Source organism: Cyclopterus lumpus, chromosome 16 (assembly GCF_009769545.1).
Source record: "Cyclopterus lumpus isolate fCycLum1 chromosome 16, fCycLum1.pri, whole genome shotgun sequence".
Classification (NCBI taxonomy): Eukaryota; Metazoa; Chordata; class Actinopteri; order Perciformes; family Cyclopteridae; genus Cyclopterus; species Cyclopterus lumpus.
The window spans coordinates 9,573,357-9,589,119 of NC_046981.1; the positions used below are offsets into that span (position 1 = coordinate 9,573,357).

The 15,763-nt window shown below is 38.8% G+C and overlaps 2 protein-coding genes across 2 annotated transcripts; both read right to left on the reverse strand.

Moving 5' to 3' along the window:
- Positions 1-520: 520 nt before the first annotated feature.
- On the reverse strand, positions 521-1,913 carry LOC117745791 (jeltraxin-like). Its single transcript, XM_034554321.1, is given in 5 exon segments — positions 521-687; positions 690-736; positions 864-1,155; positions 1,248-1,349; positions 1,883-1,913. Coding segments are annotated over 5 exon segments (639 nt in total).
- Positions 1,914-8,420: 6,507 nt separating this feature from the next.
- LOC117745288 (serum amyloid P-component-like) lies at positions 8,421-10,971 on the reverse strand. Its single transcript, XM_034553517.1, has 5 exons — positions 10,893-10,971; positions 10,618-10,672; positions 9,711-9,813; positions 9,313-9,610; positions 8,421-9,200 (listed from the first exon to the last, which is right to left on the reverse strand). The coding sequence occupies exons 2-5, from the start codon at positions 10,670-10,672 to the stop codon at positions 8,982-8,984; spliced, it is 675 nt and encodes a 224-aa protein (XP_034409408.1). The 5' UTR covers positions 10,893-10,971; the 3' UTR covers positions 8,421-8,981.
- Between the last annotated feature and the right edge of the window lie 4,792 nt (positions 10,972-15,763).

Consider the following 15,763-nt stretch of genomic DNA (forward strand, 5'->3'; position numbering starts at 1 on the left):
AAGACGACAGATGTAACCTAGGCAGTCAAGCTCCTGTAGCCACGCGGAAACACAGAGCTGGATTGGGCCTCTGAAACATGCTAGAGATTAAAAGAAATGTGTTGCATCAAGGCTTGTTGAGCTGATATCAAGGGCCCACCATTTCCATGGCGCTCCAGTTTTTTATTAAATGATTTATGTTAAAGGATGGACATGAGACGGGACTGAAAAAATGTGCAAATGTTAATGAACTGTCAAGAAAAGGCGATAGACAAGGCCAACCCAAAATATTTGAATTACCACATAATTGCATGACATATTTGCAGAGTTAATAACACACATTACATTGAAGATGGTAAACAAAACAAGGATTGTATTTTGTAAAACATTGACCATTTTTAATCAAGCTGATTAAACCCCCATGCCCTTCTTAAAGGTGGCCAGACTGTGTAAAGCCACTATTTAAGTCTACTGGACATTTGCATTTCATATTCAAAAGAAAAGACCTTGTATGTAGTATTACATTTCATCCATGAAGATTTCAACTTGGTTTGGGACATATTTGTTTGTATTCAAACGGCACATTTCCGAGGATATTGGAGTGCAGCCCTTTCCAGTTGATCAAGTTCCCTGGTTTGAAAGCTAGAACATCCATGTAGTTCTGGATCTCACAGGGTGGAAGGACGTAGTTCCACATGTAGACATCATGCCAACAAAAGACTGCTTCTTGGAAAAACTGCCATAGGAATCCTGCTCCCGTAGTGGTTACACCGAGTTGAGATAAAAAAAACATTTAATTGCTGATTTTTTTCTTTTGTACAAAATGTATAAATATACACACATTTCTGGATTTCTATAAACTATGTTTATCAATTAAACTCATTTGTCCGAGGATAGTACTGGGGTTTTGGATTTGTGATCCGCCGACGTATTTCTTTATTGAAGGCTTTCCATTTAACCACAGCTGCGCCAGACCAGATGTAGAGTCCCATGTAGCACAAATGGACTGCCAATCGTTCAGTTTGTATTGCTGCGCCTTGAATTGTATCCTTACGTTCTGGACATTGAGCACAATCACATCATGCGCAGCAGGCTTAAGTAGCAGGAAGGCATTTTTATGAGAGGGTGTGGCCAGAGAGAATAGCGAGTGTTGTCGCCTTAGGTCTGTAATGGATCCGGAGGCATTGATTGAAAAAATAATTATATGATGCTTTTATATTCAGAGATAAAGGCAGTTTGTTCAAGCATTTTGCTCTGAAAACATTACCTGAGACAGACAGTTACAGCACTAAAAGTCTGTTCTGATGTTGTCAGTGTTACATGAGCTGTCTTGGTTTCTTCTGGGAAGACCAATATTTGACCACACATATCTACAAAAAACAGAAAACAGAAAGATTCTAAATGACCATAAGTTACGTTTGAGCACTGCTACCCATATAGCCACTTCATCATTTAAGATTCTTGAATGTTATGGAGGTTTTATGAAGCTAAGTAAATGTGCATTAACAAAATCCCTTTTCTGTTTTGCAGATCTAAAGGTTGGTTTCTCCTGCAAACGATGTATTCCTCCTAAGTGTAACATATTTTACAGTACACACCAAATATATGTATTCCATACAGTATAACAAAAACTTACCCGTTTACATCATTACATCTTTTTTAAAGAGTTGAATAAAAGTCTCTTATAATGTTAAAATATGTTTACAACATTTAACCTAAAATGACGAGCACAGTAGACATTCCACATGTTTTTCTCAAGTTGCAATATATAACAGTTTCATCCTATTAATTTCAGAAAATAATTTTGAATTGTAAAATGATAAATGTTAAGGTGAATGACATTGTATGCATATGTATTGTGAAATTCCCTCTTGTTTTTTGCTAATAAAAAAATATGTTTTACTTTGAGGACTTGCAGCACATGCTGTCAGCATCAAGAAGCAATGCCATCTGATACAAAGACACATGAAGAGACATTACATCAAATGATCTTGAGTTGCTATTAACCACCAATGTACACTTCAATGTAAACCAATCATTAGTAGGGAGGTGTTACATTTAAGGATGATGATAGACATCGGCACACCGGTATTTACAAAGGAGGCCTACATAAGAGCAATTATGAAAAAGGTATTTAGCAAATGTCATTATACCTGCCAACAAAAAAAATAGGACACAGCATCTTACAAAAGGTTTCATTTTATAAAAGTAATAAACCAGTCACATGTAGCACATTGGAACCATACGGTATATACCGCTGTCAGGGCAATAAAGGGCAGCAATGAATCATCGGGTGAAGTTTTAAGGAAATCAGACAGTTCAAGATATGTATTGTGCAAATACAAGCATACTAAATGCAAAGGCAACAAGCAAGCATGTGGTGGGAGTGTGTGTGTGTGTGTTTTGGAGGGAGAGGAGAGAGAAAAAGAAAGAGAGCAAGACGGCGGACGTAGTCCTGTGAGCTGTTAAGCCACGGAAGGGAAAATGAAACACACCATTTTATCACACAGGAACCCGACTGGCGAACTCAGATTCAGCAGCTACTGGTCATTTAACTGATATAACAGAGTTCACCGACCTTACTCTTGGTAGCTTAATTAAACACAACACAGCTCAGTAGTGTGGAAAAACACTTCTACAGCAAGAGCCCAACAATTACATTCACTGCACTGAATGGGACTCGGCAGTCCGTAAAATCCACACTAACACGTTAAATAGTACAGTTAACTTAAACCAAACAAAACAAGGTTACAAACACACTATGACCTCTGTACCGACAAAAGCCTTTTACTTGAGGTCGCTTCGTAGCGGTTAGCGTGTTCCTTCGGACTTGTAGACAGAATTTCTCTAAGCCTAGAACCGGGGACCTCTCGATTGCCCTCAAGCGGCAAACAAATCCTCTGTAGGGTATGACAGCTGGGATTTGTCTTTGGACTTGTAGGCTGAGTTTCTGTAAGCCTAGACCCGGGAACTTTAACCGCTTTGCATCTGCAGGTTACACGGTGCGCTGATTCTCGTCTGGCGGCGTTAAACCTCTGGCGGAGAAAACAACAAATTTAGGGATCTTTCGTCTGCAAGTTAAAGTATATATATATATATTATACAGAAGGCACTATTTAACAGAGACACAACATGAGCCAAATAAAGGATTCAGCAAACCCCCTCTAATGTGACAAGCAGTATTTGAATCAGGGAGAGACCAGTTAGATAAAGAAAGGATGCATCTTTATTGTTAACAGACGATATGAAATGATGAAGTCTCAGAGTCTTTGGCACTTGGACTCTGCGGGGAGATTTGCAATTGAGGGCAGACTGCCCCGGTCAGCATCGAGATAGATCCCCCCCCCCCCCCCCCCCCCCCCCCCCCCCCTCCCGTGGAGTCCAGACATGGTGCTGATGAGCTGATAGAATGATGAGTTGATGAAGCTGATGGATCCGTGAAAACTGGGCGGAGATGGGCAGGTGGAGGGGTGCGTGACAGCAGCATGAATGAACTGAAGGTAGAGAGACAGTCGTATTTAAATGAGAGAGCAGCAAGATGATTGGCTAACCGTGTCATCGTTACCGTGTGCTTATTGGATAGAGGGGATCAGCTGATCTGCGCAGTTGGTGTCATGATTGACGGCGCAGAACGATGACGGCAAGTAAGCAATGAGTGAGCATGCGTGAAGGATGATTGGCATAAATGCGGGCTAAGGGGTATGGTCTTCCTGTCTGAACTTGCGCTATAGCTCCATTAGAGGACCTGAAACAATTAGAATCAAAGACATGTTATATTAGAGCAGCGCCGTACTGTGACAGTCACAGAGATAGAGAGAGGAGATGGTTTGACATAAAGTTACATGCTAAAAATGTCTTGTGAAACCAGTGTACGGGGCAACAGAAGATGATGATGATGATGATGATGATGATGATTCAATTCAGTTTATTTTGTATAGCCCAATATGACAAATTACAAATTTGCCTCAGAGGGCTTTACAATCTGTACACATACCTGTCCCAGGACCTCACATCGAATCAGGAAAAACTCCCCAAAAATAACCTTTCACAGGGAAAAAAGGGAAGAAACCTTCAGGAGAGCAACAGAGATGCAATAGATGTCATGTGTACAGAATGAACAGTATTACAGAGTTACTTAAACACATTACATGAATATGACACTGTATGAGTGGACCTCCACAATCCATGAAACAGAAGGAGGTAGAGAGGAGGGGGGGGCGGGGCGATCCGCAGGGCCATGGCAGGAGGCCGGCTCACCAGGCATCAGACACCTCCAGGTCCAATGGACCCTATAAGACGTGAAGTCACAAAGACTCCGGGGAGGATGATGATGACAATGATGATGTAACCAGATTATTTATTATGCCACAAGTTTGTGTTACTTATATGCTATTGTATTCAGGCGTTAAGAATTCAGGCCATATTTGTGTTTTTTCCCTGTGGAAAATGGCAAATCACTCGTTTGACAGGTCTGGACCACTGGGGAATTTTGTTCCTACCTATAAGAGAAAATCCCGGTCTGTGAAAATGTTTAACTACTGAGGACGAATCAGTTTGTAAAACCTATTGGATGGCCCATCTGGGACTGCAAAAGAAGAAAAAAAAGATCAGCACATACTATTGCAATTACATTATGTACACAATGGATCATTTAAAAAGCAAAAATGTAATTAATGTGTCAATGTGACAAGTTAATTACCCTCTTAAATCATATGCTGAAAAAGCAGAACAAGCGTTTGACCGTGTGCTATTTTTTAAAAGAACACGGTGTACAAACACATATTTGGGATACTGATTCACACAAACAAATGAGTCACAGTCTAGTGTGACTAAGTTAAGAGCAGCTGGGTATACATATGACTTCGACTCAGTAAAGACAACATGTGGACAAGCTCGGCGTGAAAGGACAGGAGAAGTTTGTATGTGCAAAACAGAACTTAGTCAGATGATCGAGATGCAGAGGAGGGAAGAGGATGGAGCAGCTGTCTCCATGGCAGAGTCGGGTGCTAAAAGATAAATATGCAGCATCTTTTTTGCCCAAAGCAGAACATTTAGTCAGATGCGTCTTGTTATCTAGCATCTAACAGCATTATCTGCACGCACAATCTGCAACTTCTTACAGCTTCTCATTTTGTATTGTTCGCCTATTACCAAAGAACTGCTGTTGATATTAACCAATTTCCTGATTTTGGGTTGTGTGTGCGTGTGTGTGTGTGTGTGTGTGCGCGCTAATGTATGAGTTGGATAGAGTATTCCAACTTTGCCTTAGGAAAGAATTAAGATGTAGTAGCATGCATAACTACTGTGAAACAAGCTATCTTACATGTATCATTTGCACTCATGTTTAATGTCACACAACTAAGCAACCCTGAAACCCATAATATGATTATGTATGTCCAGCTATGAAGGCTCACTTCTATATGACCATAAATAGCCAACAGTTCAACTTTAACATTAATATTTGCTGCAGCTTAAAGCAATAATCTTGTGTGCACTAGCTCAGAACACTGACTCTGAGATTAAACACTCATGCTCAAGAGAAATTAGCTAATTACATTAAATCCAGAACACAACTTTCTATTTACTGTAAAGACATTTGTCGTAGAGATCTTCCCATTCTTGGCAACACATCTTTTAATATACAGTATTACCAAAGTATTATTACATCTAGGATAACCCCTTTCAGCCACTTATCAGCTCCTGCATTTACTCTGTTACTTTGTCATGAGCAAAATTCAAAGTAACGTTAACTCCCCAGTTCGCTGTTTTATGAGAAGTTATGCGCCAGAATATTTATTTGCCAGCAGCAGTTGACACAAAACCAGCAGAGAAAAGAGGACAGCTAATTAACTATTCCTTGGTGCAATATGCAGTGGCAATACTTTTGTGACAATATTTGGTTTTCTAAACACAATGGAAGACTAATCACATTCCCATCAGCCTCCACTGTACATCGTTTGTTATAATTAACACGTTAGCTTGTTGATATTAACATTTAGCTCAAATAAGGACCACTGAGCCAAATAATGCTAGCACGACTGTAGACTGACTCATTTCAGAAAAAGACATAGTTGTACTTGAAGATGGTTGGTAGTGTGAGTAGGAAGTCCTGCATGCAGGAGTTGATTTTCCACAAAAAATAACTTAATTTGACTGCCGAATAAAAGGAAAAGAAACCATTTCATGAGGTTATCATCTAAGATTCTCTGCAGACAATTAACAACATGGTAGTGAAATATTCATAGAATTAAAATCTAGTGATTGGTGGACATGAACACCAATTTTCCATTTGTTTGTGTTGCACAACTCTCAAATTAAGACTGGTAAAACTGGTTTGCAAAAATTGAAAACCTTCTGGGGGACATAACACTGGCCGTGTTCCATTTTCTGAGGGTAAAAAAACAATAGACCTTTTACAACCTGTCATCTGCTGTCTGGGGCCAATCAAGGAGGATCTCTGGAATTAGTGCCACTTAAACTCAGATGGCCATAATCATCATTTGGAGCCAATTAATAGTCAAATGCACTTTCACAAGAGATATTAATCAAAGGTACCTTCTCAAGAGGCAAACTAAGGTATATTGAAGTACACAAACTCTTTGGAACTACACTACTTTGGAATTACTGCAGGAACAAGCACCAACAAAGACATTTTAAGGGGAAGTGCACTATTTATTAAAGGGTCAGGGAATTAAAGTCCCCTTAGAGAAAACATGTGTGAGCATAAAAGACTTAAACACATTAAGTGAATAAGAATTTCTCAAACACCACAAGTCCACGGTTGATGTCAATGTTGAACAGTGAGATAAATGTGCACCTTCCTCTTCAAACCAAGATGTACTCAAGTACATTTCATATTGGCAGGGAGATAAGAGGCTCTATGACCGTCAGGCTAGCTGTTTCCTTGTTCTAGCAGCCGTAGTGTGTCCAAGAGGATAAGTACATTGTGGGTAAAAACATATATTGTGCACTATGTCATGAATAATTCACGCAGCATTTGTCTGTGGCAGATGTCTACTCTCCCATAGGCCTATCTATTTGTATTAGGTATTTTAGTTATGGATTAATAATAATGAGTTAAATCTATTTATGTATGTATGAATGTATGTGTACAAATTATTTATGAAATCAAATTAAAACTGAAAAACTGAAAATCATTAATTTCCAACTATAACTATTTCAACTAGTTTATTTTATTTTATAAGATGAAAACTGTGGATTGATACAAATATTGTTGGTCACTTTTAATTAATTTAGATGACTCAATTACTGATTAGGTTTTATAGTTCCCTATTTGTGCCATAGCTAATAGTTATTGATAATGGATGTAGAGTTACACTAACACTGAAGAGGAATTAACTTATAGCTAAAAACTCATGTTGCCCCACATTTCATCAAGAACCTGCTAGTGTAACACAAGAGGCTCCTTTGAGTTCTCACCCAGCACATACGCTTAATTGATTCAACAGGAATTTGGTGTTTATGGTGTATAGTGTTGCTGCGACAGCTACTAATATTGTGCAGCCTAGTTTGTTGTGGAAGTACATGTTGTTCCATGAGGTTCAAGAGAAGTTGTTCATGAGCTTCATGAGAAGCTTCATCAAGTGTTTGGGCAGCTTATTGAGAGACCAAATGGACGGTAATGTATTTGCCCACATGGCTTTGTTAATTACCAGTCTCTGTAGCATTCCCATTATGAATGTGGATCCATGGGACAGGCTAGTAGTTTTACTGATTGAGAGACTGCCAGCATCTGGCGGCACAGAATGGCTCGCATGAACAATCAAAAGTCCATGTCAGAGTGTGTGTGTGATTTACTATCAAAGAACTGGGAAAGTGATGAAATATGGAGAAACTTGAGCCCCGGGCCAATATTCTGAGAATAGGCCCGTTCACATATAAGGGACTGACTACAAAGTATTGCTGTCCCATTAAATGAATATATTTTGGCCAGCAGGGGGCAGAGAATATTGAAAAGAAGCTGACAGATCTGTATCTGTCAGCTTCTTTTCAATATTCTGTCAGCTTCAATATGTTATGCCTAACATGTTAAAAAAACAAAAAGACAATGAACTACTTACATAGTCAGCAGGCATGGAGCTAAGACAATATGGTAGCTGGGCTAAATACCTGGTAAAGATGCAGAGTGATAATTCGCTGTCTCACAACAAGCATGTGGCCAATTGATTCCCTTTTTTATTTTGTTCTTATCTGATTTTGAAAAGCTAGGAAATGAAAACAGACCAGGAAATGATGTTAGTGATCATAATCACACAGATTGCAGAATGAGATTTAATGAAGAACGGTGTATCTCTGCATGTTGTGAAATACTGGTGAATGTCACATTATGGACTCGTCATTTTTTATTTTAAAGCAATTTCACTGCAAGTCCAAATAATCTCAGATAACCACATGAAGAAAGAAATACTGGAGACAAAGGGTTGTATTTAGTCCTAGTACAAACACACCAGATAATTTATTTATTTATATCCTTTGTTAGTACTGTTGCCATTTTACCTCCTCTCATTTCAGAATACCCTTTCTTTACCATACACGTAAATCCATACACATAGTTTCATCTGGTCTCTAATAATATGAGGTATTGTCGAGCTCTGGTTGCCCAACTACGGCTACAATAATTATTTCCTCCATTTCTGACTCAACAAATCAGGATGTCAGTGATGACAGCCTTTCGCATTACAGGGTCACGCACATTTTGCATTATTCACATCATGCGTTAGCCTCATTTGCGCCGCCCGGCAAGATTCCGCGTCACCTTTCACGTCTTTGTATGTAATCTTGTTGCGTGAAATAAAATCACGTTGGTTTTGGTGTGAAGCATTAGAATCCAACATTTCTGCCTCTGGCCAAATAATTTGTTGGTTTAACCACATAATAAAGATGACTGTGAAGAAAGAACATGTAAAACAGGACTTTATTGAAACATATTTCAAACCCACTTGATTTGCGAAACTCAGCCTATTGTAGTTTTGTTTTAAAGTTTAGTAACAGATCTTTTGTTTATCTTCTATCAGCACTCTGCCGGTGATCTGGAATTCCAGCGAACTCCAGTTGAGCACATTCCCTGGAGTGAAGTTTAGTCCATCAACGTACTTCTGGATCTCACAGGGGGAAAGGGTGTGGTCCCACATGTGGACATCAGACATCATGCCAATGAAACTCTGCTTCATGTCAAAGCCCCCACCATGGGAATCCTGCTCCTGTAGATTATAAATGTGGTTTGAGATACAGTTATATATATGTATTTATATATATATATATATACACGTTTATTTTAACTATTTATTATGGTGCTTATTAATAAAACAGTACCTGTCCTAAGATAATTATAGTGGATCCAGCGATGGTTGATCCAGCACTGATAAATTTCCGAATTGTAGGTTGTGCATCAAACCACATCTGCACCAGTCCGGACTCAGAATCCCATGTTGTACAAATAGAGTGCCACATGTTCCCCTTGTAGTCCCAACCTTTATATTCTGTCTTTACATTCTTGATGTGGGGTTCCATCTCTTTATTTGCTTCTTCCCAGATAATCAGGAAGTCATTGGAACTACTGGTTGTGGACAAGGAGAAAAGGGCGTGGTCCCTCTTCAGGTCGGTAAAGGACCTGTAAGCATTTCAAAGACACGATCATGCATGATACTTTCCAAAATCAGAGATACAGTGCAACGCACTATATTTTGTACATTTTGCACATTCAGTGTTACCGGTGACAGACGGTTGCAGCACCAAAATTCTGTTTTGATGCTGTCAGCCTCACGTGAGAGGTGGCGGTTTGTTGTGGGAAGGTAAACATTTTACCTGACAGATCTGTAAAGAGAGGGGCAAGATTTTTTTTAAATATCTATTTGTTTGTCAGCATATAATATCATTTCCAGCCATATGGTGGAGCTAACAGTTGGCTAACTACATTATACATTAATTGTGGTAACACATGACATGATATTTTGGAATGAAAGATTTGTCTTAGAAACAATATGATATGAACCACTATCTGTTGAACTCTGTCACACATGTACGCATTGCATTCAGGATGCATAGGAATATTTTGAGGAAGGAAAATACTTGCTATGATGTCATGATGTGTTATTCAAAGAGAGACACTATATACCATTATAACAAATATTTGTTATACTCCACTTAGCTTTTTTGGTTTGCTCATTGTTTTGTGTGGTATCTATTTGTTTTGTGTGCAAAACAAATAGATACCAGTAATTAATGAAAGTGGAAGGAGCACCAAAATTCCAAAATGTAAAAATTCACAATCAGTTATACGATCAAGTTTGATATTTAAACATAATAGTCTTTTGTTTACTAATGTTCTTTTAGATTTGTTACCCGTAATTATTGTAATTTTGTAGAACAATGTTGAATGTGAAAATAATATATGGATTATCACAAATATAGCAGACATGTGCTTAAAGACAACTTTGGTAATATAAGTAAAGATATCTGATATATTTTGCACAGTTCAAAAATATTAATATACTGCAAAACCTTGAATTAAAATAAATCAATTACTTGGGACTAAAAGAGTATTGCATGACTAGAATGTACTTCAACGTTTCCTTCTGTTATTCTTTCTGTTAAATAAGGATTTTATATTTGGTTTACCTTGGGGAGCTGCAGCACATGCTGTCAACATTGCCAACAGCAGCACAAACTTCATCTAATATAAAGGGGAAAAGAGACCATGAAAAACATTCATTTTGTTGTTTGATCCAATGAAGTCCACATTTTCTATTTATTACTACTACTCGATGTGCAACAAATTAAAACACTCGTATTTACTTTTAACTGCTAAGCCAGTAAAGAAAAAAAAAAGGTTTTCAAATAATACAATAACTTTAAATTCCTATATTTTGCATGTTGTCATGTGTAGCGCTTACCTTGAAATCAAGGTCTGGATGTTGTGTGCAGTGTGAACAGGATTGTGAGTTTTGTGCAATCACTGCTTCCTCATTTCTTTATGTGCGTCTCTGTGTTTCCTTCCTTATATACAATATTTCTTTGACTTCAGATTCCTGTTGTGTAAAAAATGTTGATCCGCTTTCCACTGAATCAACAGAATTGTACAATGAAAAACATTATCATGTTGAAACGGTTACATGAAGCTAAAGTGAAGTGAGGCACTTTTTTGTGCTTTTACTTTTTCTCTTTCAAAAATAATGAATCACTGCAATAAGAAAATATCCTAAAAATGTAAATTTCTGTCTTGTTTTGACTATTTCTGAATATTTCAATTCAGTTTATTTTGTATAAGGCCCAATATCACAAATTACAAATTTGCCTCAGAGGGCTTTACAATCTGTACACATACGACATCCCTGTCCCAGGACCTCACATCGGATCAGGAAAAACTCCCCAAAAATAACCTTTCACGGGGAAAAACGGGAAAAACCTTCAGGAGAGCAACAGAGGAGGATCCCTCTCCCCGGATGGACAGAAGCAATAGATGTCATGTGTACAGAATGAACAGCATTTACAAAGTTACATAAACACATTACATTAATATGACAATGTATGAATGGAACTCCAATCCATGAAACAGAAGGAGGTAGAGAGGAGGGGGGGGGGCATCAGCAGGGCCAACGCGGGAGGCCGGCTCACCAGGCATCAGACACCTCCAGGTCCAATGGACCCTATGAGACGTGAAGTCATAACGACTCCGGGGAGAGGAGATAGGTGCTCATTGTATCCTAAAACATCCCCCAGCAGCCTATAAGCCTATAGCAGCATATCAAGGGGCTCGACCAGGGCAAACCTGATTCAGCCCTAACTACAAGCACTATCAAAAAGGAAAGTCTTAAGTCTATTCTTGAATGAGGTGACTGTGTCTGCCTCCCGGACTGAAAGTGGAAGCTGGTTCCATAAAAGAGGAGCTTGATAACTGAAGGCTCTTGCTCCCATCCAACTTTTTAGGACTCTAGGAACCACGAGTAGCCCCACATTTAGTGAGCGCAGCTCTCTAGTGGGACAATATGGTACTACAAGCTGCTTAAGCTATGATGGTGCATCACCAATGAAGGCTTTGTAGGTGAGGAGAAGAATTTTAAATGTGATTCTTGATTTTACAGGGAGCCAGTGCAGCGCAGCTAATACAGGAGTAATGTGATCTCTTTTCTTAGTTTTTGTGAGTACACGAGCTGCAGCATTCTGGATCAACTGGAGGGATTTAAGAGACTTATTAGAGCAGCCTGATAATAAGGAGTTGCAGTAATCTAGTCTGGAAGTAACAAACGCGTGAACCAGCTTTTCTGCATCTTTTTGAGACAAGATGTGCCTGATTTTTTAAATGTTACGTAGATGAAAAAATGCAATCCTTGAGATTTGCTTAACGTGGGAGTTAAAGGACAAGTCTCGGTCAAAGATAACGCCGAGATTCTTTACAGTGGTGTTGGATGCCAGGGCAATGCCATCTACAGAAACCACATCACCAGATAATTGATCTCTGAGGTGTTCAGGGCCCAGTAAAATAACTTCAGTTTTGTCTGAGTTTAACATCAGGAAGTTGCAGGTCATCCATGTTTTTATGTCTTTAAGACATTCTTGAATTTTAGCGAGCTGGTTGGTCTCCTCTGGTTTGATCAATAGATATAATTGAGTATCGTCTGCATAGCAATGAAAGTTTATGCAGTGTTTCCTGATAATATTGCCCAAAGGAAGCATATATAAGGTAAATAAAATTGGTCCAAGCACAGAATCTTGTGGAACTCCGTGATTAACGTTGGTGGTCATTGAGGCTTCATCGTTTACAAATACAAATTGAGATCGATCTGATAAATAGGATTTAAACCAACTTAGTGCGGTACCTGAAATGCCAATTAACTGATCCAGTCTCTGTAATAGGATGTCATGATCAATGGTGTCGAACGCAGCACTAAGGTCTAATAATACCAGTACGGAGATGATTCCTTTATCTGATGCAATTAGGAGGTCATTTGTAATTTTCACCAGTGCTGTCTCTGTGCTGTGGTGTTTTCTAAATCCTGACTGAAACTCCTCAAATAAACTATTCTGATGTAGGAAGTCGCACAACTGATTTGCGACTACTTTCTCAAGGATCTTAGAGAGGAAGGGAAGGTTAGAGATCTGTAGTTAGCCAACACCTCTGGATTAAGAGTGGGCTTTTTCAGGAGAGGTTTAATTACAGCTACTTTGAAGGAATGTGGTACATGCCCTGTTAGCAAAGGCACATTAACAATATCCAGCAGTGAGGTGCCAATTAAAGGCAACACGTCTTTAAGCAGCCTTGTTGGGATGGGGTCCAAGAGACAGGTAGATGGTTTAGAAGTAGAAACCGTTGAGGACAATTGGTCTAGGTTAATGGGAGAAAAGCTATCCAAATATACACCAGGGCATACGGCCGTTTCCAAGGCCACTCCTCTTGATGACAGATCGGCAGTAGTTGAGGGCAAGAGATCATCAATCTTGTCTCTAATAGTTAAAATCTTTTCATTGAAGAAGTTCATGAAGTCATTACTACTGAGGTCTATAGGAATACACGGCTCCACAGAGCTGTGACTCTCTGTCAGCCTGGCTACAGTTCTAAAGAGAACCCTGGGGTTGTTCTTATTTTTCTCTATTAATGATGAGTAATAGGCTGCTCTGGCATTACGGAGAGCCTTTTTATATGTTTTAAGGCTGTCTCGCCAAACTAAGCATGATTCTTCCAGATAGGTGGAACGCCATATACTTTCGAGCTTTCGTGAAGTTTGCTTTAGGTCGCGGGTCTGAGGGTTATACCAGGGAGCAAACCTCCTTTGCCTCACTGTCTTTTTCTTCAGTGGGGCTATCGAGTCTAGTGTCATTCTCAGTGAGCCTGTAGCACTATCGACAAGATGATCAATCTGGGACGGACTAAAGTTAGCACAGGAGTCCTCCGTCACATTAAGACGTGGTATTGAATCAAATGCAGAAGGAATCGCTTCTTTAAATTTAGCTACAGCACTGTCAGTTAGACATCTGGTGTAGAAACATTTGACTAACGGGAGTATAAACTCAAAAGTTATGAGTTAATGGTCTGACAGAAGAGGGTTCTGTGGGAAGACCTCCAAATGCTCAATGTCAATGCCATATGCAAGAATAAGGTCGAGGGTGTGGCCAAAGCAGTGAGTGGGTTTCTGTACTCTCTGACAGAAGCCAATCGAGTCCAACAATGAGATAAATGCAGTACTAAGGCAATCATTATCAATATCCACATGAATATTAAAATATCCTACAATAATAACCTTATCAGTTTTAAGGACTAAACTTGATAAACACTCTGAAAATTCAGATATAAATTCTGAATATGGACCTGGTGGCCGGTACAGTATAACAAATAGGATTGGCTGTAATGTTTTCCAGGTTGGATGTGAAAGACTAAGAACAAGGCTTTCAAATGAGTTGTAGTTTAGTTTAGGTTTAGGATTCATTAATAGGCTTGAATCAAAGATGGCTGCTACTCCACCTCCTTGGCCGGTGCCTCGAGGAATGTGAGTATTAATATGACTTGGAGGAGTTGATTCATTTAGGCTGACATATTCTTCATTGCTCAGCCAGGTTTCAGAAAGACACAATAAATCAATGTGATTGTCTGATATTAAATCATTTACTAATACAGCTTTAGATGACAGAGATCTAATGTTTAGGAGTCCACATTTAATTATCCTGTTTTGTTGCACTTTTGAAATAATGATGTTAACCTGTATGAGGTTATTTTGTATGACTCCTCTTCTGGTTACTTTGGATTTAATTAATTTAAGTGGCCGTGGGACAGACACAGTCTCTATAGAGTTAAGGTTAAGGGTGGGTAACTGCTCGAATGGAAGTGCAGAGAAGGGTGGAAGACTACAACTCTGCTTCTGCTTCCTGATCTGAACTCTGGGTCATGGATTAAGTCCGCTAATCAACTTTGCCATGTTTGCAGAAATGAGACGCATTTATGTATACATATTGGTTTACATTACTATACTAAGGCTTGAAAAGCAAACATTTTTCTTACATAGTTCCTAAACAACTGTGCATGATGTTGTGATTTGATTGCATTCATCTTCAATGAATCAACAATGAATTACAGGTTGATCAGTCATGATGAACACTGCACAGTTTTCAGAGGTTTCTGCATTCACTTATGGATCAGATCTTGACTTGACTCTTTCCAACATCAATAGCCAATATGTACTCTCACTGTAACATGGTATGGGTATTTGTTTGTGAAGTATAGTACAAATGCATTAGCAATGCAATTTTCACTGGGTGGTGGTTTATTTATTTGCATTTGTGCTTGTTTGGAGTTTTCCTTCATCTCACCAAGGTGGGTTAAGGAGATTATTTATTATTATTTTTAGTGTGAAATTGTATGGTTTGTTGCATGTTTAACCACACCTGACAATCATGTCAAGATGCACTAAGTATAGCTTATAATATGCATGATATTGAATGTAAAATATATTATTAAGAATAAACCTGGAAAGACGGTTTATACATAAAACAGAGAAGACAGGGATATGCCACTTTATTCCTAAAAAACATTTAGGATAAAATGTTGTTGTCTTTTTTATTATTGAAGACCAATTTCACTTTATATACTTCTGTATCTCACAGAATCCGTTCTGTTCATTAAGCAAATCTCAAGGATTGCATTTTTTCATCTACGTAACATTTCAAAAATCAGGCACATCTTGTCTCAAAAAGATGCAGAAAAGCTGGTCCACGCGTTTGTTACTTCCAGACTAGATTACTGCAACTCCTTATTATCAGGCTGCTCTAATAAGTC

Excerpts from the sequence above, each read along its gene's own strand:
- LOC117745288 (XM_034553517.1), bottom strand. The coding sequence starts at position 10,672 with ATGAAGTTTGTGCTGCTGTTGGCAATGTTGACAGCATGTGCTGCAGCT. Across the intron at positions 9,814-10,617 it reads ATGTGCTGCAGCTCCCCAAG|ATCTGTCAGGTAAAATGTTT; the intron begins GTAAACCAAATA and ends CTCTCTTTACAG. Across the intron at positions 9,611-9,710 it reads GCTGCAACCGTCTGTCACCG|GTCCTTTACCGACCTGAAGA; the intron begins GTAACACTGAAT and ends AAATGCTTACAG.